This window comes from Gadus chalcogrammus, chromosome 5, assembly GCF_026213295.1.
Source record: "Gadus chalcogrammus isolate NIFS_2021 chromosome 5, NIFS_Gcha_1.0, whole genome shotgun sequence".
Classification (NCBI taxonomy): domain Eukaryota; kingdom Metazoa; phylum Chordata; class Actinopteri; order Gadiformes; family Gadidae; genus Gadus; species Gadus chalcogrammus.
The window spans coordinates 16999933-17025702 of NC_079416.1; the positions used below are offsets into that span (position 1 = coordinate 16999933).

General features: G+C 44.0%; 1 protein-coding gene across 1 annotated transcript in view; it reads left to right on the plus strand.

Annotated features, from left to right (window-relative positions):
- cdin1 (CDAN1 interacting nuclease 1) overlaps positions 1 to 24401 on the plus strand; it is a 57989-nt gene extending 33588 nt beyond the window's left edge. Inside the window, exon 12 of the mRNA XM_056590303.1 lies at positions 23672 to 24401. Within this exon, the coding sequence (XP_056446278.1) occupies positions 23672 to 23873 (202 nt within the window). The 3' untranslated portion in view covers positions 23874 to 24401. The remainder of the gene's footprint in view (positions 1 to 23671) is intronic.
- The last annotated feature ends 1369 nt before the right edge of the window (positions 24402 to 25770 follow it).

Genomic DNA, 25770 nt, shown 5'->3' on the forward strand with positions numbered 1-25770 from the left:
ATCCTTGTGTGCAATGTCAAATTTCATTTCCTTTGATAATTAACAGGAAGTTTACCCAAAAGTCCAGAGGAGCATACTGTTTTTTGAATCAGATATTTAAGTCTGATAGCATATGTCTGTGTGCGTATGTACAGGAAACCCAATTAATGTGGAAGTCATTATTCTTGAGACTCAAAGCAGGGTTTTTACAACATTGTTAATCTACGTGCTGACACATTTGCTAATGAACAGATAAAAGACTGATTTATGCAATGGTTTAAATTAGTTGACACAGCTGCAATCAGAAATCTTGAACTCTGCAAGGAACTTTTTCCAATTTTTGTTACTGTATATTGTAGATATTACATCGGAAACCTTAAGATACTGTGGTTTTAGCCTCATCTGGCACAATCTGATTGCTTTGACATCAAATTAAAAATGGCAATGCAAGATGTTGCATAATGTATTCCTTTTTAATGGATATGTCCATCATTTTTGTTGAACTTTGTAAAGTGGCAAAGCCAAAAATGCCTAATTAATAGTGTAATGATTTATGAAGTGCACCTGATAAGGCCTATATCCTAGAGTAGTGTTCGATGGCCAGACATCAAAATACTGTCGCCTTTGTTCCAACTACCCATTCCACACAAAAAAAACATATTGAACTCTGCAGCAGTAGTGGTGTTTCTACAGTCAGGGCTCAGCAAGTAGATTGGCAAGGTTCTAGAAAACCCTTTTTTTAGACCGTTGAGAATGACTTCCACATTCATTTGATTCCCTGTACGCCTGCACACAAGGACTACTGATCCGATCCGGCTGGACATTACAATGTTGTCCCTGAGAATGGCACTGTGACTTTGAGACGGTTATTGTGATTCTGTGCTTGGCTACATCATCCTCCTTACATTGCTGTCTCAGGTGTGGCATACATATTGAGAGGTGAGGTGACAAAGCATCCCTTGAAGCCCTTTGTGGTTATAGGGGTTAAGGGGTGGCGTCTAAATAAGCTGAATGTGAGCTGGTCATAATCGTAAATGTGATAAAGAGCTATACCAACTTGACCTAGAAGCCAACTATTTTTTACCAATGGTATTCATCCCAAACTGTGACGTTAAAGACATTTTAATACACCTTTACCGTTCAACTTAATAGCGCAACATTTTTCCCTATGGCTTAGTGGCTTGGCATTGTTTTTATAGCAACTCTTGAGCCGGTTTCAGTTCCAGTGACAAACCCCTCCTCCCCATTTATAATGTTATAGTAACCCCATGCTGTGCCGGAACGTGACCTCTTTTATTGTTTCCTTTGTACTGACATCCTCCTGCAGAATATGCCTCAGCTAGAAAAGTGGTTGTACACAATGGATGTTCCTCTGAGGGGGTGGGGGGGCTTCACCAGTGTTACTTCTCGGGCCACAGCTGAGCACAGAGGTGTACCAATACCCCCCCTCCTCCGGCGACGCGGTTTCAAATACTAACGGCGAATGACAAGTCGACGCTGATGCTTGGAGGATTTCATGGTCTTAAGGATGCGCGTTTTGGGGGGTTGCGGGCGCATTGTTTAACACGTCTGGGATGTAATCCGCACACTTCAGGTCTCCTGGCGGCCTGGGGGATTTAGTGGTAGCTAAGCCCCCGTGTCAACCATTTATTTGAGTAGGGTAGTGTTCTGTGCATTATCCAAATTTGCCATTAAACATTGAGCCTGAGAACATGCTTTGACACGGCCACGGTTTTGCGTGAACAGGCGAGGAGCAGGCGGATATTTGCACCCTGGCTAGCGAGGGGGTTGAGGTTCCTTAAGATTATGCCTTTTCTTTTGAGTTTTAACTTTGCAACAATCTGTCTCGGCCTTCACAATGATTGTCGTCATACGTGTGATTCTGTTCCTTCATACTCTACTCTTCGTTTCCACTCCATGTCTCTTTCCTTCTAAGTTGACCTTCCGGGTTTTAGTCCGGAAGAAGTCGGCAACGTTTGTCATCTTGGTGAGATCTTGTCTGGAGGCGCACATAAGTGGGTCTGGATTAGAATGGAGCTCTGTAAAAGTGAATCTAAAAGCAGAGGGTTGATGGCTGCCCAAATGGTTTTTGAGTATGCTCCGTCCCCTTAAAACCCCCAAAGACATTCAGGCCTCGTGTTCACGCTGTACACAACCACGAAATGAGACACGCTGTGCTTATTTTCCTGACACAGAGATGAGCCTTATGACAAATGGATTGCACACAGTGTGTAGGATGCTTGCTGTACATCACACACAGGCCTGCACGTGCGGACATATTGCTGTCGGACACGTCCACATCTATAGCAACTCACAAAGAGAGATGGGCGGAGATAGGGAGGTAATTACAGGGGTGGGTCTTATAAGTTGCAAAGAGTGTTTTTTCCTTGCATGTCGACCAAAGCCATTGCAACTAAAGGCCAAAGAGAATATTAAAGTCTCTATAAAGAAAAGCAATCTTGGCATATCATGGTTGATATAAGTTACCACACAAATGATTAAGGCATTTGAGATACACTCAGTTTATGAAATGCCAAAATGGGTTTCATGCTCTATGTCAACCAATGTTTTCATGGCTGAATTTACCCAATTAAATCGGAGTGGTCTTTTGTTCACATCTGAAACCCCATGGTCGTGACATTTGGTTTAAAGAAAAGCATTTAGGGGTATGGCGATATTTAGAGCAGAGGTTTTTTGATCTGCTCAGTTCAAATGATCGAAAGAAAGCATGTATTAGTTCTGGTTGGCTTGATGACATAACATGTGCCTAACAGCTTTTTGAAAATGACTTCTAGTCCCTGTTTCTGTGCTGGTGGATAACTTATCTATATGTGTCTTTGTATTCATCTAATAAAATGTTTAGCTATTTAACTTTGTTGGAATTGTTTATTTCTTTTTTTTTCATGCAATTTGTTCCGAGAGAGTAGGCAAAGCATTTCATGTTTGTTTTTTGTTTTTTTAATTTAGAGCAAATACAGCAAATAAAAAATAATTTCTGCCCATGGTCCAAAAGGGAAACAATGCTTCATATTTGTTGCCCTTGTGTTTAAAGAGCAGCTCTGCGTGTGCAAGATAGTGTGGTGGTACCTCTGGGCCCGGGGAGGCCCATCAGTCACAGTGTGGCACTGGGTGCAAGTGATAAGTAGTTCCTTATAGATAACCAAGGCGGATGGTTTCTTTTTATAGGTCTGCTGTCCCTCACATAACCTTGTCCCATTTTTCCTGTTCAATGGTTATTTGCTTTTTATGTTTTAACTTCAAACTCCCTTTTTTGTTTACTGTAAGAAATCATTTTAAGTTCGAAAATAACCTACTTCAATTCTGTGGGTTGTTGAAGATAAAGAAATAATAAATACAGTTGACGGGTGAAAAATACCCGGCAGAGATTGCTTAAATATATATATATATATATGGTTTAACCACTGTCTTCTTAGATTTCTTAAATGATAATAATTTATGTAATTACCCAGTTATATAGACTTTTATTTTTTGAGCTCCATTCCCACTCTTAACTGTCATGCTTATTACCATTACCAGCAGATAATATAGCACTCAATTTATAATTGTATATTTAAGGGGGGGTAAGGGGGATATTTATTGAATCTATGTTTTTTGTTTTTCGATGAATATCTTGAGGAGTCTTTATCCCCCAGTATCTTTGCATTACATATTTTCTTTAGATTTTAGATTTATTCTTATAAAGTTGTTTTTGTCCTCCTGTTAACTTAACCTAGACAGATAAATGATGCTGAAACTATGTCAGCTATTTGCATCAGCTTGTAGGACTTGTTTCTGTGCCCAATACCTGTCACTTTGATGGATGTACCACGAGTCAAAGTTGAAACCCTAGGTAAACATTGATTTTTGTATGTTGGTTGTTTTTGTTTTTCCCGGTAGATATTACTTTACGTTACTATTTTATGCCACAATATGTCGCTGCCACAAAAAAAGCCTGAAGGAAGGGATACACGTATTACATTTAAATCTTTCTTTTTTTCTCAACATCCTAAGAGCTTCGTAAAAAAAAGGAAAACGTTCGCATTTAGGTTCCACGCGGCCCTCTCCTCTCCTGCCTCTGGTTTCAGTTTCACGTCTCTCTGCGGTCTGATTGCCTGATAGCTTAAACATCTCCTAGCCCGCCTGTCCCACCGTGGGAGTGTGTAATCACAGACATATGAGGAGCCCGTGTCCACACGTTGACCTTCTGATTTGCCTCATCAACTCCAGGAGTCAATGTACAAGATATTTTGGGTCAACCAAGTTTTTTTTTTCTTCTTTCCTCCAAACTGACATGGATGTTGACCTTTTTTCTTTAAAGAAAATAAAGCCTTTTAAAAATATTTCGCTGATAAATGGCGTACTTACTGACTAATAATAAAGTCTGAACATCAAACTGCATCGTGAAATAAGCACCACAGGTTAACCTTTATTACAAGATCTTAAGGGGTTAAGAGAGACAGTGTAATCTATATTCCAGCCGTGTCTGCCAGTAATGTAAGGTTTCTTCATCGTAGTTGAAACGGACATTGCTTCATCCTTTCCTCTGGGCTGATTCAAGATAACGGGCAGACATTTCTTTTTTCCTTTTTATCACATAAACTCTGCCCAGACATTGGCGAGTTGGGCCTCTCCTTGTTTGAATGGCAGCCATGGATATGTCAGGGCAATAGATTACTCATTTTGAGGGATATCTCTTGTCGGTGGTACGTTCAAGCCCCTGATCCCTCTGTGTTAAACCCAGTATACATCTCTCCAATGACAGCTAAGTGTTTTTGCAAATGACCAATCGTATTGTGTTATTATGGGTCTCTGTGTGTCACGGAGGGCAGAATAGAGTTGTCTGGTGAGAGGCCTCTGATATAAAGTGCCACTTCAATTCCAGCGCAGCTGCAACCCAGCTCTGGACTGGCTCGCCGTCCGACCCGACACTTCACATTCTCTTCTCCTCTGACTTGAATGGATTTGAAAACCATTAACTTTAGACACGAGTTGGGCCCCCGTCTGTTTTTTTGATTCCCTGAAGCAACTTCTCATCACTGCTACACTCTTAGTGACTTATCTCCCTTGTTGTCAAGATTGCAGTTCTATGGAAAAAAAAAAGTTACTTAAATTGTACATTTCTCTTTGGCTTGTCTTCCTCGGTTGAGCTGTTGTTAATCTGAATTTAGTGTTGACATCACTCAACGGATCAGAACTTTATTATCAAAGTTTCAAATGTATTGATCTATTACGGTATAAAATATCAATAAAACCACCTTATACCACTGCTGTGATGCTGTTCCTACCTCGTTCCCGCTGTTGAATTAGAATCCAATTCTTTGAAGTTTAAAAAATTGTTCTTGATTACATTTTCAATGGTGAGCAAATTGATTGCACCTCTTCTGATTTGGTGAGGAAGGGGTGCTTAACATTTTCAGACATTCAATCTCTTAACCTGCTGACAGTCATCTCTCTCGTGAGTCCCATCTGGGCACGTAGACCATGGTTACTGTAAAGACTACTGGTTCTGTTATTTTTTTCCGGTAATCGTTGTGGTTGATTTAGAATGGAGAATACATTCTCAGAATGACGAAAGCCAAGCATTTAGCTTTTCGCGCATTAAACCTTAAACCACTCTTCCTTATTTTCTTTCTCGGCTGTCTCTTCTACTTTTTTTCCCTGGCCGTTTATGTTTTCAGATCTCGGCTTTGAGTTCATGGGAAACTCGCTGCAAGGTTACCTGCGGCCCCTGGAAAGCGATGGAAAAAAACCCATCATGGCCACGGGAATGTTTTTTCAGTTAGTTGAAATATTACTAACCTTGTCAAATGTCATTTGGAATGAGAGAGCAAACCTATTTTAATCAGGGTTTTAGAATCAGTACTTTTCAAAGCATCGACTCCGGGAGAAACCAAAAAAAAAGGGGGTCAGCTAATTGCAACGTTTGATGTCATGTTTAGTCTTCCTTCCCCATCTTGATGCCACTGCCTGGGAATTTATACTCTCTTGCTCTCTCCCTCCCTCTATGTTCCCCTCGCTCCCTCTCTCATTCTCACTTACAGACGCACTTGCAAATGGAAAAAGTACCATAGGATCTCAGCACACTCAACGCTGTAATCTTCACAGAATGTTTTCTCTTCTCCTTCCTGTCGGCCCTCCTCTCAACTTCAACCTTCAACCCCGTTCGGCGTTCATCACTGTCCCGAACAGACCCGACAGCGCCGACATGGAGGGCGCTGCTGCATGGTTCTGTCAGTGTATATGTCCACACAAAACCAGTGTTTTGGCAGGGAGAATAGTTATACACATTTCCGACCATCTCTCGTACCCAAAATCTTTATTAAAAAAGGAATCTGTAAAAAGCGCTCCCTCCAAGTCTCTAACTTTGCCATATCGCTCTTTTCGTTCTCATGATCACAGTTTTAACAGCAACACAGTGGGGGCGCGCTGGGAGGTTGGATGGTGTGTATACATCGTAAATTGTGTTTGACAATGTGGGGTTAGTGGTTTTCTCGTAGCTTGTCTTAAGTTATTACACGTTTCCTCCCGCCACAGATAGGATCTGCTGATGGACATACCAAGGTGAGGTGGCGTGTAGGTGCACGGCCCCCTTATCACAAGCATTGTTTTAGGGGAAAGAGTCCTGCGACAGAGGTCATGGATTTAGGGGCAAAAGAGTCTACGGAGGTCATTGCGCAGTGAAACCATCCTTTATCCTGCAGTTCATTTGATGCCTTATACCTCTCTAGGTTGTCTAAGCACTCAAATGTATTACTTGTCTGGGTTTCCAATCTAGAATAATATCCTAGGTTCAAATGTCTCATAACATAGATTTGTCATGTAAGGCACAAGAGGACTACTATTCATAGCAGCCTTACCTAAACCCTCTGTAGTAGCCTCGAACTGTCTTGGAAGTTTTAGCCGTAGTGATTGTATTTAAATGTTGTTTATGGGATTTCTTTGCAGCGTGCTCACTGAAAAGTATTTCCCCCCCCTACACAATGCCGTCCCATTCATATTACTGACCCAGCGAGCCTGGTGGTGCTACTCATTCCTTTCACAGGGAAACGTAAGCAATTTCCCCCACAGCTTGTAAGCAATCCCCTGTCAGGTCGTTTGAGAACCTGAATTTGTGTGGTGGGATTATTTATTTTTTTCAATGTTAAATTCAAGGGTAGTTAAAATCATTATTTATGGTTCTCTACTTAAATTATAGTTTTTTTTTTCTCATTCCCTCTAAAATGTGTCACATCCCATTACACAAATTTGGATTTGTTAAATTAGCGGAGAGTGTGCTTAAGATAGAAATACGCTGCAATTCCCCCCGCTCAAACCCGTCTCCCCCCCATTCCCAACTGCACGTAGAGTGTGAGCTTGGTGTGGTTTAGTTGTGTAGATCTGTGACTGAGAGAGAGAGGGAAAATTCAAGACAACTCTGAAAGTTGTCTCAAAATGCCCCCCCCCCCCCCCAAACACACACACACACACACCGCACTCGCAAGATGATGTGTTTTTGCAATTCAAATATTTGCTCATTCTCCTCTACGTTGCAAAGCCCCTTTGAAGCGGGTGAGTTCTATCAGGACCAATGACAGTATGAGTGTGCAGCGTGACAGCGCAATAGGCAGCGCCGGACTATATCTAACTGCATATTTAAGCAGCGGGGAAATCCAAACTCAAAAATGTATGCAAATGCTGGCATGTTTTGCATGCAGATATATTTTTATGATTTTCCGGGCTTGCTTATTCAGGTGGAGTGTGAATTGAGGACGTGCTTAGATTCACTAACATTAATCTGAATTACTTCATGCGGTTGCTGCATCCCGAACTTACTTCTAAACAAGCGGTTCCGGGGGCGGTAGACTTGCAATTTGGCAGATGTACTTTTGATGAAAGGCTTGCTAAATGGTTTTTATGACCATTACAAACATCCCATGGGCTATGAGTTTTGGCGGAAATGGGGAGGAATTTATAAATACTTTGCCTACTAAATAAGGTTTTATTTGTATTTTTTGTGAAAAAGTATAATCATATCATCTCTTTGAAATTCACCACATCTATAAAATGTTTTTGCAGGACAATATTATATTAGATTACACATATATTTATATGTATTGTATATAGAGGCTAGATATGTGGGCGCCTTCACAAAAGAAAAAAAACATAAAACGCCTCGCACACCACATCCCTCCACTCAAACCCCACCGATCCGCCTTCAGAATTGTCAGCACGTCTGTCTCCTTTCCTTAAGGTAGAAAAAAACATAAAATAATGAATTGAATTGTCATGTCGATGGGCAGCGCTTGCACTCTGCACCCTATAATTCCAACCTCTCCCTACCCCCCCCCCCCCTACCCCCTCGCCACAATCTTTTCCTTCTTTTTTTTCTTCTAAACAGCAATTAATCTCATTTTTAGTCCAATTTCCAGCCCTCTCCTGGAGTCAGAGTCACTCCCCTGTTTTGTTCGTATTTGGCTTGGTTCCTCTGCATAGTCATTAAGGACCCAATTAATGTCACCCTTTAGCTGAAGAGTGCTCATTTTTATTGGGGAGCTGACAGTCGCCGCCATGAGTGGCGCAGTGTAATATGCATTAATTGCCCCGTAACACTGGTAATTACCAGTTCTTCAAGCCTCTCAGTAAACTGTCATGCCCAGGCACGACTGCTTTGAAATAGATTACTCATTAGAGGGACCTGCCCTGTTTTCCAATTGGGGGGGCTCGCTGGGGTTGGCACAAAGAAAAAAAAACTCTGGTGCTTGAACAAATAGTTGCCAAAAGCAATTTCCTATTACAACTTCTCAGTCACGTCTTTTCCTCCTTTTTTACAATTTTTTCTTCGTTTCTTTCAGTCTTTCCTTTTTTTGTCCTTTCGAATGGCCACGTTACAGACGTCGGTTGAAATGAGAGTCAAGGCGATGGAGGTCGATCACAGATGTTGCCGATGATGTTGGACTGGATGACCACGAACACCTGTTTCTCCATAGTGCACGCTTATGTTTAGACTCTTCCCGTGCCTCTTTAACCCTGAAGCCTCAGGGTATCGTCCTTGTCCCCTGCCGTTGCTCAACGTAATATTCCTGGAGTACAGTACTTATTACCTTTTCAGTAGTGTCAATGTGTTTGCTTGATCCAGCCAATTATTTTGGGGGAGGTTTTGGAGGATTTGTATGGTGCATATGGTCAAGGATGTGGTGATGGAATAGAATTTTTGTTCAAATATTGGTCATTGCTTGGGCCTTGGTTAAACGTGCGTGCATGTGCTCGCGTGGTCTGTGCGTTTGCATGCGTTTGGGTGCATTTGTGTACACGTTGAGCCCACACCGTTTGTAGTCCTTTGCACACACTGAAAAACTCAACGGTTTTGAATTACAAGGGCTCGTCGCATTTCACGAAACGTGCCCCGGACATCATGAATGAAGGGTGGATATGAAGTGCAAATACGTGAATTAAAACACGGTCTTAGGAACAAAAGCACGGGGCTGCGGTGGCGGGCGTTGCCGTTGTACCACGATAAGATAGCACAAAGCAGAGAGCAACTCAAACAATGTCTCACAATCCCATGTCCTGTACCCAGAGAGGTGTTGGCCTGTTTAGTCATGCTAGAAACAATATTTAGATTTCGCCACTGCTTTTGTCAATCCACCAAAAGCATGGGGGAGAGAGAGAGCATGGACATGAAGGGACATTCTTGATCAACCCTACCCCCCCCCCACACACACACCGACACACACACTTTTTTTCTTTGTGTCATTATCCATTTACCCCAGCGAGGAGAATAACTGAATGTGAAGACCAGAGCAAAACCTCACTTACACACATGCACACTCACACGCACACGCACGCACACATTTGGACGCACACACATGGACACACACAAACACATATGGGCGCACGCACAGATACGTATGCTCATAGACACACACTCATAGATTTGCTCACACACACACACACACACACACACACACACTCATCGCGAAGACACACACACAAACATACACACTCTGAATTTCACAGGCAGTTCTTTTGTTTTATCTCCTTTATAGCACCTGCTTCTGGCAATCTGCTTTCCCTCGTCTTAAATGAATGTTGTCACAACCCTTCAGATTCTCAGGCCGTGGCACGCTAATGAAAGGAGATAGTACAATTTGAACTGACCAGGTAACAGCCAAGAGTGCACAGCTGAGCACAGTGCATGGTCGGAGAGGGACGCATCCTGGCCTAGACACCAAAGACAAGTCATCCGTGCCATCACTGATATACCCATTACGCTTCTCATTAATGCCTCCCAGGCTCTATCGTGTGTGTGTGTGTGAGAGCCCTATGCAGCCTTTGCCTGCGCGTGCGTCTATCTGTTTTTGTTGGTTGAGCACTTATCGAATTGTTTATGACAGGCCTAATTGGGCTAATTGAAGGCATTAAGATGACCTGTCAGCCGTGTGTGTCCAGACTCCCCCGTCTGTCTGACAACTCCTGACACGTGAGCCGGCCCCGTAGCATCCGTCATGATGGTGCCTTCCCCAGCTGTAATGGGGACAATTGGGGCCACTCTAATTTGACATGGACAGCCTTGTGGGTGTCCCGTCTGGGTCCTTGTGTGTGTGTGTGTGTGTGTGTGTGTGTGTGTGTGTGTGTGTGTGTGTGTGTGTGTGTGTGTGTGTGTGTGTGTGTGTGTGTGTGTGTGTGTGTGTGTGTGTGTGTGTGTGTGTGTGTGTGTGTGTGTTTGTCGGGACTTTGCGTGGCTATTTGTGTGTGTGTTTGTGTGGGATTTGGTTTGTGAGCCAGCTTATGTGTGTGCTCGGTTTACTGTGAGCCACTTTATATACGAGTATGTTTTGTGTGTGTGTGTGTGTTTGTATGACTTGTGTAAACATGCAAGTCATACAAAAGGATGTACGGTAATCAACATCCTGTTGTTTGTTGATTACATACATGTATGTAATGTGTTTGTGTTTGTGTGTGTGTGTGTGCTTGTAACTGTGTATTTGTGTGCTCGTAATCGTGTGTGTGTGTTTGTTTTGTAAGCCTGTGTGTGCCTTTGATTGTTTTTTAGTGTTTGGGTCGGTGTGTTGCTCTGTTGGCTAGGCCGGGCTAATGGAGTCCCCTTTGACCGTCTGACAGTGTCGAGGCCTGTTTGAAGGGGATCGTGAATGGAGGGTTTTTGGGAGTGTTTAGGGACATGAGAGAGGGGGCGCTCAGGGTGACGGCCTTCACCGAGTGAGTGACAGGAGTGGCGACGACGCTGGTGCACTTGGACATCTGTGTGTCTTTCGTTGACATGGGCTGATCACCCATTCTATTATCCCAGCGATGGTCCAACCCGATGACCTGGGAGAGTGCTGAGGACCAATTAGTAATGAGGGAGAGTTTAATAAGAAGAGGGCGTATCGCAATCGACACGCTGTCTTAAATGGTGTTATTAATGCGGATAAATAGGCAGATGTGGTGCATATTCTAATGACTCATTGTGGCGGCTTTCATTTATGAAAATAACCATTAAGAAAAGCCATTTGTAGTTTTGTCTTGTCAGGCCATCGCTCTTCTGCAAACCCTTTTAAGCCCCACAGAGTGGCAAGAATTTAAATTTACTGATTTGCAGTTATTGATTTTGGGTAATCACTCATAAGAAGGTGCGTCTGTGTGTGTGTGTGTGTGTGTGTGTGTGTGTGTCTGTGCGTGAGCTCAGTTTTGGCTAGGAACACGGTCCTGTCTTCAGGGGCTTAGTGAACTGTGCGGCTGCATTTTTCTCTCCCAGATAGTGACCTCTTCCCTGCTCTCCATCGCCGCTGGTGGTGGTGGTGGTGGTGGTGGGAGATGGTTGAGATGGAGGTGGCATCGCCGGCGGGGGGCTTTGCAGTGTCATCTCACCAGCGGATCACCGCTGTGAGGCAAGCAGATCCTTTTTGTTTGTTGTTTTCTGCTCCAATAGGGGGTTAAACTGTCAAGTTGACAACTTGCGAGACCATTAGTCGCTGGCCCCCACCGCTGGCTTGCCTCCTAGGCTCCCCCCCGCTCCCCTTCCCCCACCCAGGTCCACCTTCATCCCACCACGAGTGAAAATCAATACCAGATTGCCCGAGGACCACTGTTTGGTGTGGGCCTGACCCCTAGATGTCCCCCACTCTGCCTCTTTCATTACATGTAGCCCAGTATTTAACTTCTAGCCCTGATCCCTTGCCTAATTAGTTTCGCTGGGTCCCGTCACTGAGCTCTGAGCCCTTCAGTCTCTCTCTCTTTCTCTCTCTCTCGCTCTCTCTCGCTCTGCGTTTCTCCCTTTCTATCTGTCATTTCCTGTCTACGGTCAGAAATTGATACTGTGTGTGTGGCCGTGTGAGGGGACTCCAGGCTGGAACTGATAAAACAGCCAACCTAACACAGAAGCCCCTTGGTCCATTTTAAACAGGGGATCCTTGTTTTGTTTTTGTAGCAAATTTTTAAAACTACAATGAAATCAGATTTTCACCCCAGATCATCAGTGTAAACACAGGGGATATCCTGTGTGCTTCAGTGCTAATGGCCACATGCTGAGTGTTTCCCTAATACTGGTAGTCTTTGGCTTAGCCTGGCTTTGGTCTTGGTGTCTTAGTTTTGGAATTCAGACGTTCAGTGTACCACTGGTGCGGCATTAATATAGCGCTTCCAAACCAGTGACACTTTTGTTTAAATTAATAGTTGGTAAGATATATGGTGTGTATTCCAGAGTGTATGTATCTAGTGGAGTGTATGTGTACAAATCTACTCCTGTCATTAAGACCATGTGTCTCAATATGAAGAGATACAAATGCTAATTGTCATTCAGGTGACGAACGATCAACATTAATCATTTTAATCTGATCCTCCCCAACCCTAGAGTGTTTGTGTGTGTGTGTGTGTGCGTGTGCTGTGTTTGTATATGAATGTTGTGTTTGTGTATATGTGTGTGGCAGGGGACCAGGGGGGGTTGAGGAGGGGGGCTTACCACCCACACATCCAGGTGCCGCCACTGCGTCGGGCGAGCAGTCGGCCTCTGACAAGATTCTACGAAACGTTGCCCCCCCCCAGCCCCAACCTTCCCCACTCCCACTGGGGGGGCTAAAATTACCCCTCAGGAATGTAAACAAACGGCAGAGTAAGCACAACACTTTCTATGGCCGTGCGTCTGTGTCCATCGTCCAATGTCCGGCCTCCCTTTCGAAACATCAGGGACTGTGTGGGGGTTTAAGGGTAGTCTAGTTAATGAAGGTTGCATGCTTTAAAACTAGAAGATTCTGCAAAATAAATCCTTCCTCTCTCTGGTTATAACAGTCGTTTTTTCGGAGCAGCAGGGCCTCTAATGGATGATACTAATGACGATCACAGCACACAAAATGTTTCAGTGGTCAAACAGTGTTGCTTCTCTCCTTCTTTTTCATCTTCGCTCTTTCGTTTACTTCCCTCTACTTGGTTTTGTTAAAGGTTTTTGCTGCCCATTGGCTTTACTTCCCACTTTTTTTTGTTATTTTGGGGGGGGGGGGGTGCGGCGGTTGGGGGCAGCGATTCATTAGGTGTGCGGTGTAGCCGTGAGCAACAGGGTCTGGGTGCGGAGGTTCAGAGCGCCTGGGCGCTGACATGCTGATTTAGTGGTGGTAACGTGACTGCACTTCCAAAGGTGCTGACTTGGACGAAAGCCAGGCCCCCTTTCTCCTAGGGAGACATTAGAGGCATGCTGGGTTTTTTTGGGGTGGGGGGGGGCTGGGTTCCATGTGTAGATGCTTGGGGTGGGGAGCTCCAGACAACAAACATTCACACCTGCTTTTCCCATGACCTGTTATTGATTCAGCCTTCATTAATGGGAACGTGGAATATTACTTCTCCTTCAACCTTCTCTGACACGTGCAGTGAACAAAATCCCCCCACCAACATGTTCACAATTACAGAAGGACGTTTTTGGGGTGACAAATATAAAATTTAACATGGCAAGAATTTAAGGAAATGTTTGATATTTAATTCAAATGTAAGCTCGAAATGTATATTATTACAAGTATTGTTGGAGATGTCCTCTAGTTTCCCTTGCAATAACTCACTTAAAAACTTTCGAATGCACGAAAAATGTATACATTATATGTGTAATTATAATATTTTATTTACACACACACACACACATGTTGAAATGTTGATGCTACGTGTGATTTGACTCTAGCTCGCAAAGCTCGCAAAGTCACCAACAGTATAATGTCAAACTCTCTATCTTATCCAAGCGTGTGTGTGTGTTTGGGTGTAAGACGGCATGTTTATCTTCAATATGATTGTGTCCAAAAGATCGCCAAGACAAGGTCCACAGTCGTGCATATCAAATGCCCATATCCTCTGACCTCACTTATAAACAAAACGTGCACACTCAAATGCACGCAAAAATTACGTTTCCCTTTGCAGGGCAGGTTTGGTAGCAGACGACCTGGCTGGCCCAGCCAGCCCTCACCGTGGTGGCTAAGGTTACCTTACACACTGTTGTTGATTAAGACCATGGGTATATGGGGTATTGTCACAAATTGAAAACACATTAGCCAGCGGGGCTGAGGGCAAGATTAGGCCAAGGGCTGCGGACCAGCGCCAGTCAGGGCACAGCAGCAGACACAAAATGGCCGTCTCTTTTGCCTGTCATTGACTGGGTTTCCCCCAGAGAGGGATGGTAATTATCGGCCAGGGCTGCAGGGAGTTCACAATAACAGGTTAAAGGGCTGTGTATCCCCTTGACGCTGTGGTCCCCCCTCCCCCTCACCCCACGCCGCCAGCCTCTACCTCCAAAGGGAACTTCCTGTCTCCAAGCTTAGCTTACAGACACGATGACTCATCAAAGGCTCGGGGGCGCTCTGGTCAGAACTCCAAATTAGCACTATGGTTAGTGTTTGTTTTCTGAGTGGAGCTAGCTCTTGGTTGAAAAGGGTGCAAGCCTTCGGGGCTTTATTTTCACAAATTCTTGGACAAATTTTCAGTAAGTATGGTATAATGCGCCATAATTCATTGATTTATTATTTTGATTATTTTCTTTCATGATTTATCCACATTCCCACTCACCACTGATGTCTTGATATCAGTGCAGGGACAGCTGACACCATTTGTGGCGTATTCAATTGCACACAACTGAAATGTTAGAGTCCAAGCATCAGGTCTTGATGAAAACCTACTAAGTAGACCTTAATTGAAGAGGTTAATCCATTTTAGTGATGTAGAGGGCTATTACAGAGGTAAATGGTGGAGGAATATCTGAGACAAGATCACTCTGGACTGTCTTAGTGGGGCTATTTAACTGGATGACATGAAACACTTGAGCAAAGGTGCTCTTACAAAGGTGGAAATGAACCTAATCACAACCAAAGACATAAAAATCATTTTCATGCGAAAGGATTTGGTAAGGTCCAAATTTCTCTCTCCAAAAACCCTGCCGTATTGTTCTAATCAATGTCCACAGCACAAGTTTGGACCGCGTTCTGTACACTTGACCGCCTAAGCCCGGACCAGACCACACCTTGTTTGGTTTTGCTCCACATCCAAAGCAGACCAGACTTTGTCAGAGCGCGTTGGACCGTGAAAGCGTAGATCTAAGACGGGGGGCTGACAAGCATTATACACACAGCATGTACACACGGGTCCCTCCAATACGAGCGCTAATGTGGTGGGGGACATGCTCGGTTAAGGGACTTAACAAGTACCAAACATTCATTAGGCCGCCCTCCATTTTTGACTGGCAATACGGGGCAGGGGGTGGGGGGGGTGGAGGCTCTGATGTTGCTCATACCATTCCTAATAAAGACCAAATGGGGGTTGGAGTGGGGGAGTATTTCCTTGAGGGACTTTCTTTGCCCTACCTAAAAGAAAATCTAGAGAATGATGTGTTGACCCCAGTTATCAATACAGATGCTTGGGCCCAAATTGGGTGTTTTAAGATTGGTGTGGTTGTTGATAAGATTGGTGGCATGCTGGTGTCAGGAGGATAGTGGGCTGTCGGGTGGTACTGAGGTCAGTGTAGGTGATAATAGACCAATGGGAGATAGAGGCCTCCAGGGTGTTTTAGAGGTGTCACGCTCCTGAAGGCTGATAGGCTTGTGAGTGTCAGGGGAATGTTAGGGTATTGGAAGTTACGTTTTTTGGAAAGAGAGATACTGTAAGTGTGCTCGGCAGGAGAAGGCTGGGGCTGTATACCTGGGCAGTTTAGGGCAGTTTGGTTTGTAGAATCCGAACCAACCACTACATTGTAATCTTTTCAAATGCCAAAGGAAAACATGACTGTATTTTGAATATCATTTCCCTGTGCTTGCAGCCCAGTGGTTTTATATAAATGACCTACCAAAGTACCTTAAAAACAGTATTATTGTTGAGAATTTTACCTTGATGATTCTGGTTGCTATTTCTGTTCATGGAGTTTGAATCAAACGCTAAGAACAGAGGATTGGGAGATATCATATTTTTGATGATGATACCGGTATCAATTTCTGCACAAAAAAAGCCTCATGTCATCTCAACAATATAGTTGTAGTCAACAAAAGAAAATCGCGTTCAACTGAAGCTCGCCCAACTCTACGACCAAACCCAATGGGTTCCAGCTCCACCGTGGTCCGAATCCCACTCGGTTAGGGCAGAGATTCAATCGTGTGGGCCGCACACCAGACGAGCCACGGTGCGCCACATCGGGCGGCGTTTCGTAGGAGATAGACAACCCACGTCGGATGATTCAATTTTTGATTTATTTCTGTGTTTATTATAATGGGTCCTAAGGGATACCGCTGCGACTTGTGGTAAAGTGCAGGTCTGATATGTTCACGTTCAAGCCGAATCGAGCGTTAAACACGGAAGTTGACGGAGCATTTTATACGTACTTTGTGATAAAATGCTGCCACAATGACTTGTGTGACATATTTTCATTAGTTTGGATGATAGTAAATTTTCAGGTTATGACTAGCAGTCTTCCTTAAGTTGGGCAAGTTCAAAGTTGTGAAAAACAGGATATTTTGACCTGTTTTACAAGTGTAAGAGTCTATTAAACCATATTATTATTAAATCAGCAACAAGGGCAACTACTTCCCAAAATACTTCGAATTTTTTTTAATGTTACCCTGCCCCATTAGAGCAGCAAATAGATGCATATCGACGATGGGACATTCAAAGGCATCAAAGCAACACGGGTGTAGTTGAGTCATTTTATGACGGGTCAGGTGAGGTTTGGCGTCTGGTCATGCCCTAAGGGTTTACAGAGGTTGCTATGGTTTCTATTTAAAACATAGTAATCCTCCTCTGATCGCCCCCCCCCCCCCCTTCATATCCGCATCTCGGGGAAGAGAGGATGTAAATTACCTTTGTGGTGTGTCATACATTCCCCCAACTTGACCTCTGGCACTCCTCCAAACCACACACGGAAAACACACACATGGAACACAACCAACTGACTTAACAATGCACCTCTTCCTGTCCACACACGCACCACGCCCACCAGCCACGCCCCCCTTCATCCATCCAACAGTCGACACAAACGAGACAGCGACCTGTGGTAGAACACCTGTGTAACAGGCCATTTCCAGTTGAACTCACAAAAAAAACGCCCCTCTCATCTGAAATAACGCCAGTGTGACAGTTACAAAGACAGTCCTTAGTCGTTTGCTAACGATGATCTTCTGTTTGTGTTTGAAATACATGAAACACGGTTTAACTTCCACTGAGCGGTTCAGAACGAAGTGGGAGGTGAGGTGACCTAATATGCCCATATCTCTGGTGCTGTTAATAACGCTTCATAAGGTGGGCTGGCTCCTCCCTTAAACCAGTTATTTATGGCTACTGGGTGTGGCGAACATTACCAGGCTTGTTTACCTCCCTGGGTGAGGGTTTAACCCTCCCCCCTGGCCCAGAATCAACTCTTTAAGCTGTGAGAGTGCAGCTTAATTCTTGCAGAAGCTATGCTAGACAAGTGTAGCTATTCACGGCTGCGCAGCTGCATGGCCAAGCAATGCACGTTATTTCCACCATTTTGCACACTTAAATCTCTACAAACAAGTTATATGGCCTTCATATATATGGTCAATCAGTCCACTCTCTGACCACAGAGTTCCGCCAATGTCCAGACTTCTTTTACTCCAACCAACATGCAACAACTTTCTGCCTTGTGTCACCATTTATTAATTTAGCCAAAGCTGTGATCCACCGTAACTTGGCGTGTTAGGTATCTTGCACAAGGATGCCGCGGACATCGGGGTTCAAACCCAGAAACCAAGGCTACCTTGGCCCCTATCCTGTGCCAAGTGTCATTTTTCACCTTTCCTCTCCCCGAGAATCTTGTTTGGCGAACGCTAATGCAGGTCCAGGCACTGTACAGCATAGGTCCTAGAGTCCAACCGACTTTCAGGACGGTGGGGAAAGAAAAGAGTGCAAATGTTTGGCAGGGCCTCAGCCGCTCTACCTTTTTGCCCTGATGTGTGGATGCAGAAAACAAAGGGGTCTTTGTGGGGGAATACCTCGGAGCCTTGGAGTTCACAGTCATTTGGAGGCTCATGCTATCTAAATCACCGCTGGGACGTCTGTTTAAAATGGGCCTAGGCAGTATTCACAAACGAGCCCAGTGTGTTTTGAAGTGGGTTGTATTTTGTACCACAATTTTATTGATCATTTCTCATGTCATGTGATGTTTTTCTGGCAGTTCTGCAATGTTTTTAGTTTAGTCTTTTCTCACCAAATGTGACAGAACAAATTAACCTTGAGGTAGTGTTTCACTACCCTCAAGCCTGAACTCACCCACAACCGAGGTTCAGTGTCCAGGACCTGCTCAGACCACTAAAAATGAAAAGTCAAATAATGTCAAGTCACGCACGACACACACACAAACCCTATGTATGAATTATTCGTGTGTGTGTGTGTGTGATATTTAAATCATTTTCTTTATTTATCTAAGTGTGTATGTTAAAATTATGTGTTTTCATCTTGAATTGATGTCCATTAGCCAGTATGCACGTCTGTTTAAGGCTGAGCTTCATAGATTTAACTCCATACATTTATATTTTAAAAAGATTGTGTTTATTGTTTAGTTCCCCAAGTGTCGTGATCTCATTATGTGTGTGTGTGTGTGTGTGTGTGTGTGTGTGTGTGTGTGTGTGTGTGTGTGTGTGTGTGTGTGTGTGTGTGTGTGTGTGTGTGTGTGTGTGTGTGTGTGTGTGTGTGTGTGTTGCTCAGCACCTGCTTTTAAACACTAACGGCGCCCTGCTCATTACCCAGCTACGGCGTGCCTGGCAGCAGCACACAGCGCCTGGGCTCGTCAAGCAGAGAGCCCCCCTGCTGAAATTACCCGCCTTAACAAACAATTTCACCAACTCGTTCCACAGCTAGGTGTTTATTGGAAGATGACTCTGGGTTGACGCTGAAGGCGCGCACGCGTGTGTGTGTTTAATAATAAGCGCACACCAGGTTAGGATCTACCAGCCCACATAATAAGTCCCACAATTAGCCCCTCCAGAACTCAAACTGAGCCATGGATAAAGTGATAATATTTATGTTGTACTGTACTGTATTGGGTTTGCCTCAATACACTAAATAATCGATTAGGTGTTAAGAAATGTACTGTATACCAAGTGTATTTTCTGTGTGCCTGGATGTGAAATATATTACATTACTTGTTTGTATATATACTGTGTGTGTGTGTGTGTGTGTGTGTGTGTGTGTGTGTGTGTGTGTGTGTGTGTGTGTGTGTGTGTGTGTGTGTGTGTGTGTGTGTGTGTGTGTGTGTGTGTGTGTGTGTGTCAGTGTTTCCCAATAGTTACCTAAACTATGCCGGCCTGCCATTGTTTAATAATTAACCGAAAATATTAGTTATTATTTTACAAATGTTTATGCTCAAATGCTTACTCGTCTGCGTTTCCAGCGTGGACTAAAGTTAACAAATTTTACATAATGAACAAAGAACATGAAAAAGCGAAAAATTCTTGAGATAAAATACAAAGCTCAAAAAAACGCGACAACTTAAATTAGGATATCCATTTTTTCAGACGAAGTTTGTATCCAAAACGAGTTCTAGTTGTGCAGTTGTAATGTCGTGTTGTAACTGCAAACTGTCATGTTATCAAAAGCATCCTATATTCCAGGCCCGCCGACTAGCGCAAGTAAACATTGAAGTGCCGACGGCTATCAAGATGAATGATCGACCCATATAACAGATAATTATCGGTCTTTGAATGTTCTTCAACTCTATGGATGCAATAAGAGCACTGTGTGTGATTTACTACCTTTTGGAATGAACAAAATACTCTCTGTTTGCAGCTGCAGATTGTTAAATTAGCTGAAATAAAATGTATCCCCAATCAGAGATGTTCAGTTCTGCATGCCCCACCCCAAAGTTCCTGTTCTCAATTTTATTACCCCCCGAGCATTGACCTTCTCAATAGAGTCCAGCTGCAGATCTCCAGCCTCAGTATGTTAAGGTGTAAAACACTTTATCACACCTTCTTATCAATAAAAAGCGTTTACACGCTACTGTAAAACATTGACTAGATTATTGTTTTATCACGCTTATCGTGTATTGTATGAACCCGTGTCAAGCCAACATAAATAATGAATTATACTTCCTGTCTGAAATTGAATTAATTCTTAAAAAAATAAAAGTCCCCCTCGATAGTAGATATTTTCTGTGTAAAATATGAATGAGAAAACTTAAAATAAAAACAAATATATAAAAAAAAGTAAAATTATAAAAAAGTTTATATATATATATATATATATATATATATATATATATTAGAGCTGTCAGTTAAACGCGTTATTAACGGCGTTAACGCAAACCAAATTTAACGGCGTTACATTTTTTATCGCGCGATTTAACACAATTCTTTTATAAAAAAAAAAAAAAAATAAAAAAAAAATTTGGGCTCAAAACAAAGAAGCAGTAGCCTGACTGCTATGTTCAAATGACATTTGTTCAAAGCAGTCGTTTAATTGCACTATAGGCTCTTTTTTTGTATCGTCCTGTTTTGATCAGTGTATATGCCAATGTTGTTATCAATAAAAAATTTGCACAAGGCAAGCCGATGCACTTCACCATGTTGATAAGAGAATTAAAATGAGAAGAATTATGGGACAAAAAAATCAAGGGATATTTAGCATAGAAAAATAATTTGCGATTAATCGCGATTAATTAGAGTTAACTATGACATTAATGCGATTAATCACGATTAAATATTTTAATCGCTTGACAGCTCTAATATATATATATATATATATATATACTGTGGGCCTAAGTAGAGGTTGGAACCGTTTCTTGAGAATTTAACGTCGGTCTTCAACTGAGCCTTGACCCCATGACCTTCCTCTGCCTGAAACCCTGAGTGTTATTGTTTCTAGTCGGGCCGTCTGTGTATTTCTCCTCACTTCAAGGTCCTTCTTCAGTGTCCTAGCGCTCGCATTAATTCTGCGGATGACTCCAAGTCCCATTTATTTTCTTTTACAGTATGGAAGAGGCCTCTGTGACACCGCTCCCCTGTGTTTATAATTCCCCCCGCCCCTCCTTGGCTCAATTCTGTGTCTGGCCCCTCCACTGACAGGCCAGGAGCATGATGTATCATACGCCTGGGCCTTATCTGTTGATGTACAGTTTTAACCTTTTTCAGAAGGTTGCCTCCCCCCTCCGATCTCTGCACTACCCTTCCACTTCTCTATACCTACTCCAGTGTAAACCCACCCCTCACAATCCGGAGCCTGCACGTACACAAAGCAGGCATGCACGCACACTAACATCTATGCCACAAGCACACACACGCATCCATGCATGCACGCGCACATGCACACTAGGCATCCACACACATGGGAGTACATACAACACGGCCCGCCAAATAATAATAAAAAAAACTCAAGCATAACCCCTTTTTCCCAAAGACATCTAATGTAAATGTTTAGGTTTTGTTTCCATAACATTTCCATATTAAGAGTTGCGGGCCATGTGCTTTTCGCTAGGCCAGTGCCTGGTTGAGAGAGGAATGGCAGCTTTTTGAGATTTGTGCCGTGCTCAAAGGCTGAGCTATGTGTGTGTGACATTGCGGTGAACTTGCCGTGTACATCTGTGGGCTTTCTCCAGGGCTGTTAGCTTTGGCCCGTTCGCTCATAGATACAGCACCGTAAATTACACGCTGTAAAATACGGAATGCGGGCCTGTGTGTGTGTGTGTGTGTGTGTGTGTGTGTGTGTGTGTGTGTGTGTGTGTGTGTGTGTGTGTGTGTGTGTGTGTGTGTGTGTGTGTGTGTGTGTGTGTGTGTGTGTCATGCACGACTCTGACTCTCGGCACAGTACATGCACTGCCTTAAGGTCTAGTTGACAAACGTGTGAGCCAAGCACAGTCTGTGCATGTAGACTGCAATGTCATGATAAGAGGCTAGCTCCAGTATTGTAGTCTAGTATTGTATGTTCATGTAGTGTGACTACTTGGTCAAAGGTCGGCCGTTCTGGGAATGACTCCTAGATTCATGAATGGTTGTTTTTCTTATATTGATTAGAACGTGGAAGCCTTATGTACTTTGTACCTTCCTGCCGTTTTTTTTTTTTTTTTGGGGCAAAACCTCCTGTCCGGGGGTCTCGAGGGACCCCGGAACACTTTTAACTGTCTGAGGATGAAATACCTGGGACAGGACCATGGTCATCCTCCTAAATCTGCACTGGTGTCAGGGGGGTGGAGTGGCCCTCAGCCAGGCGCTTCAAACTGTGACACGTATTTACGTTTGCCAGCTAATGTTCAAAGAATAGCTTGGATGTGGATGAGGCAGAGGGGAGGCTGTGGTGTCTCTTCAGGGCGTCACAAAGAACCGCAATGATGATTTACGGCCTTGGCCAGGAGGAGCAGTGAAATTATTAAGCATCTTCCATTTTAATTGCCTTTACACTTTTCAACAAACCCTCAGATATATACTGTATGTCCAACAGACCCAAACAAAATACGCAAGGGCTGAAGGGTACTAGCAAAATGAACGGACTCTAGGCAGGGTATGGGGGGGGGGAGGGGGGGACTTGCATATAAATATTGTTGTAAGTTGTCTTCCCAGTGGAATGACAAGGCGTGATTATTTATAGAGTTCTGGAAGACACAACTCCTGCCAACGAAGACAGAGTTTCTGTGTCTCTCACAGCTTGTGTGAGTGAAACAGCTGAGGACTGCGGTGCTAGCCAGCCCCCAGCGGGTGCAGTATTTAAGTTTTCGTTGCACCCTCCCTGGGTCCTGCTCTGCTCCGATAGCTGCCGGCGGTTCCTAAGCACCCGTTTCCACCGTTTGTTTTCCCCTCCTATGTTATTCAATGATTATTGTTATTAGATTGAGTGTGTGTCTGTATTCTTTGCCAGGATGTGTCTGATTTAACATTGACTGGATGTTGATCAAAGAAATCTGCACTTGACGTGACTTTATCTCACATCGCTCAATCAATCTGTCCCAGCGTTGTATACTTTATTTTAGTTGTATATCTTCTAATAGATGTGTATGATATCTTGATGTGTAGTTGAGATACAAGCCTAGCTAACAGTTCAATAACAGCCAAAAGAACCGCAACAATTTCACAGTGGCTGCAGAACCATTGACATTATCTTTGACATTCCAGCTAAACTTGCTGTGTGTGTGTGTGTGTGTGTGTGTGTGTGTGTGTGTGTGTGTGTGTGTGTGTGTGTGTGTGTGTGTGTGTGTGTGTGTGTGTGTGTGTGTGTGTGTGTGTGTGTGTGTGTTCGTGTGTTCGTGTGTTCTCTCCTGTAGGTTCGGGCCAGGCCTGGTGATCTACTGGTATGGCTTCATAGGGGAGCTGGACTGCAAGCGCGACCGCGGAATCCTCCTCAAGGAATGCTTCCCCACTGACATCGTCACACTTTGCCATGGCGCCCGCCACGAAGGCCCCGCCCCCCCTGGGAAAATAACAACAACGCCGACGACAACAACCGCAGAAGAAGAGTCGTCTTGATTGACAGGTCAAGAGAGTTTGGCGAAAGAATGTAATGGCGCCTGGTACATGGCTGGGGGGGAAGGGAGGTATAAGAGAAAAGCAGAGGAAGGGAGGTGGAGAGGAAGGGTAAACGTGGAGCTATGCAGGCTGGGATAGATGGATCCGGAAGCAATTTAGTCTTCCTGCAGTGGGAGACTACCAGCAAGAAAATATATTGCCCTGAACTGTAACTGACCCTCTTTCTATTTCCAAATGTTTTGTTTTTTTTACTTGGTATCTCCCTCTGACCCACCCTGTTCTCTCTCTCTCTCTCGCTCTCTCTCGCTCTCTCTCACATTCACACACACACACACACACACACACACACACACACACACACACACACACACACACACACACACACACACACACACACACACACACACACACACACGCAGCCGCCATTCTACACATCTGCCATTCGCCCCCCGCACCACAGTGTGAAGCCCTGTCGTGAACCTTTCCAGGTTGCAGCCAGCTCCTTGGCCTCTCCGAGTATCCAGACCAGTCGAGGGGGGGGGGGGGGGGGGAGGAGGTGGGGAGGGAGGGGGGTGTCGGTGGGGCCAAGAGGACGTGAGGCTCTCCCTTATCACTTCCAAGGCGCTGGCCCTTCTCACTCCTTCCTGCTCTGCTCAGCGGGCAGATAAAGAAGGAGTGGCCCGGGTGAGGGGTGGGAGATCTGTCTCTCACCTACGTCACTCACTGGCCCCTCTGTCACACCGCGGCACAGGAAACGGGAGCACTTCTGATTAAAGTCGGACCCCGCCGTGACCTCCTTTACGGGCGTCGTTAGAAAAAAGAAAGAAGATACCGATGGCTTACCGTGGAGGCATTTTAATCATACTGAAATAAATTGTTTTTGTTGTGTTATTATGGGGTTCTTTAAAGTTGCCAAATGTTTTGCTTTCTTTTATCATTCAATTGTAATTCTGTTATTTTAACTCTGTTTATGTTTATTCTAAAATAAATTCAATTGAAAATTATTTTGGCTGTTTCCTTTTTGGGTCTCAGTATTTTTAACAAATTAACAGCAAAGCATATGTGTCTGCTTTTCTATTGACAAACTTGGGCTACTAAGTATTTCAAAGCACAGATCGGGTTGCTATTGAACCGACACAGAATTGCCATCATGCTGGTCAACTTTAAATCCATGTGCAGCTTTTCCATTTTTTATATATCCATGAATATATATATATATATATATATATAGTGTGCATGCTGTCAACCACCAGTTGTAGTCTTGGAGATATGCGCGGAGATTAGAAGGCGGTTAAATACCACTAAAGTGTTACTTGATTTGTTACCCTTAAACCTCTAACCTCTAGCCAGGCACCCATCTAAGCCTTTATCCCTCAGTGAGGAGGCCAGGCGGGTCAGGCCAGGGTCAGCCTGCGACCAGGGTTTCCTACGCCTGGGCCCCCCCGCTCTATGTGGTGCAAAACAAGTGTCCCCATGTGTCCAGTTAAAGCCAGGGCCTATTGCCTGCCCATGGAATGCTTAGACATCAGTTTATGACTCCTCTTGGACACAAAACAGCTATTTTACTCCGGGCAGGAGGAAAATAGTGCATTGAATAAGGACGGGGGGGAAAAATGGAAATCAGCAGATTGAGTTCCTCTCAGGTTTCAAGCCTTCCTGCCATTGTTTTCCAAGATGGCTGTTGCACAAAAGAGGAGCCGGGGTCAGCTCCGATAAATTAGTTTCTGCACACAATGCAAACCAAATACAGCCTTTTTTGAGAACCCTACTTCAAAGGGAAAGGCCGACCTTTCACGTCAGCTGACTGGATTTCCATGATGTAAGTCTTGTGCATATAAAAGAAATGCATCCATCTGAGGATTTATTTTTTTCAGGGCCAGACATATTTATTTTGTGT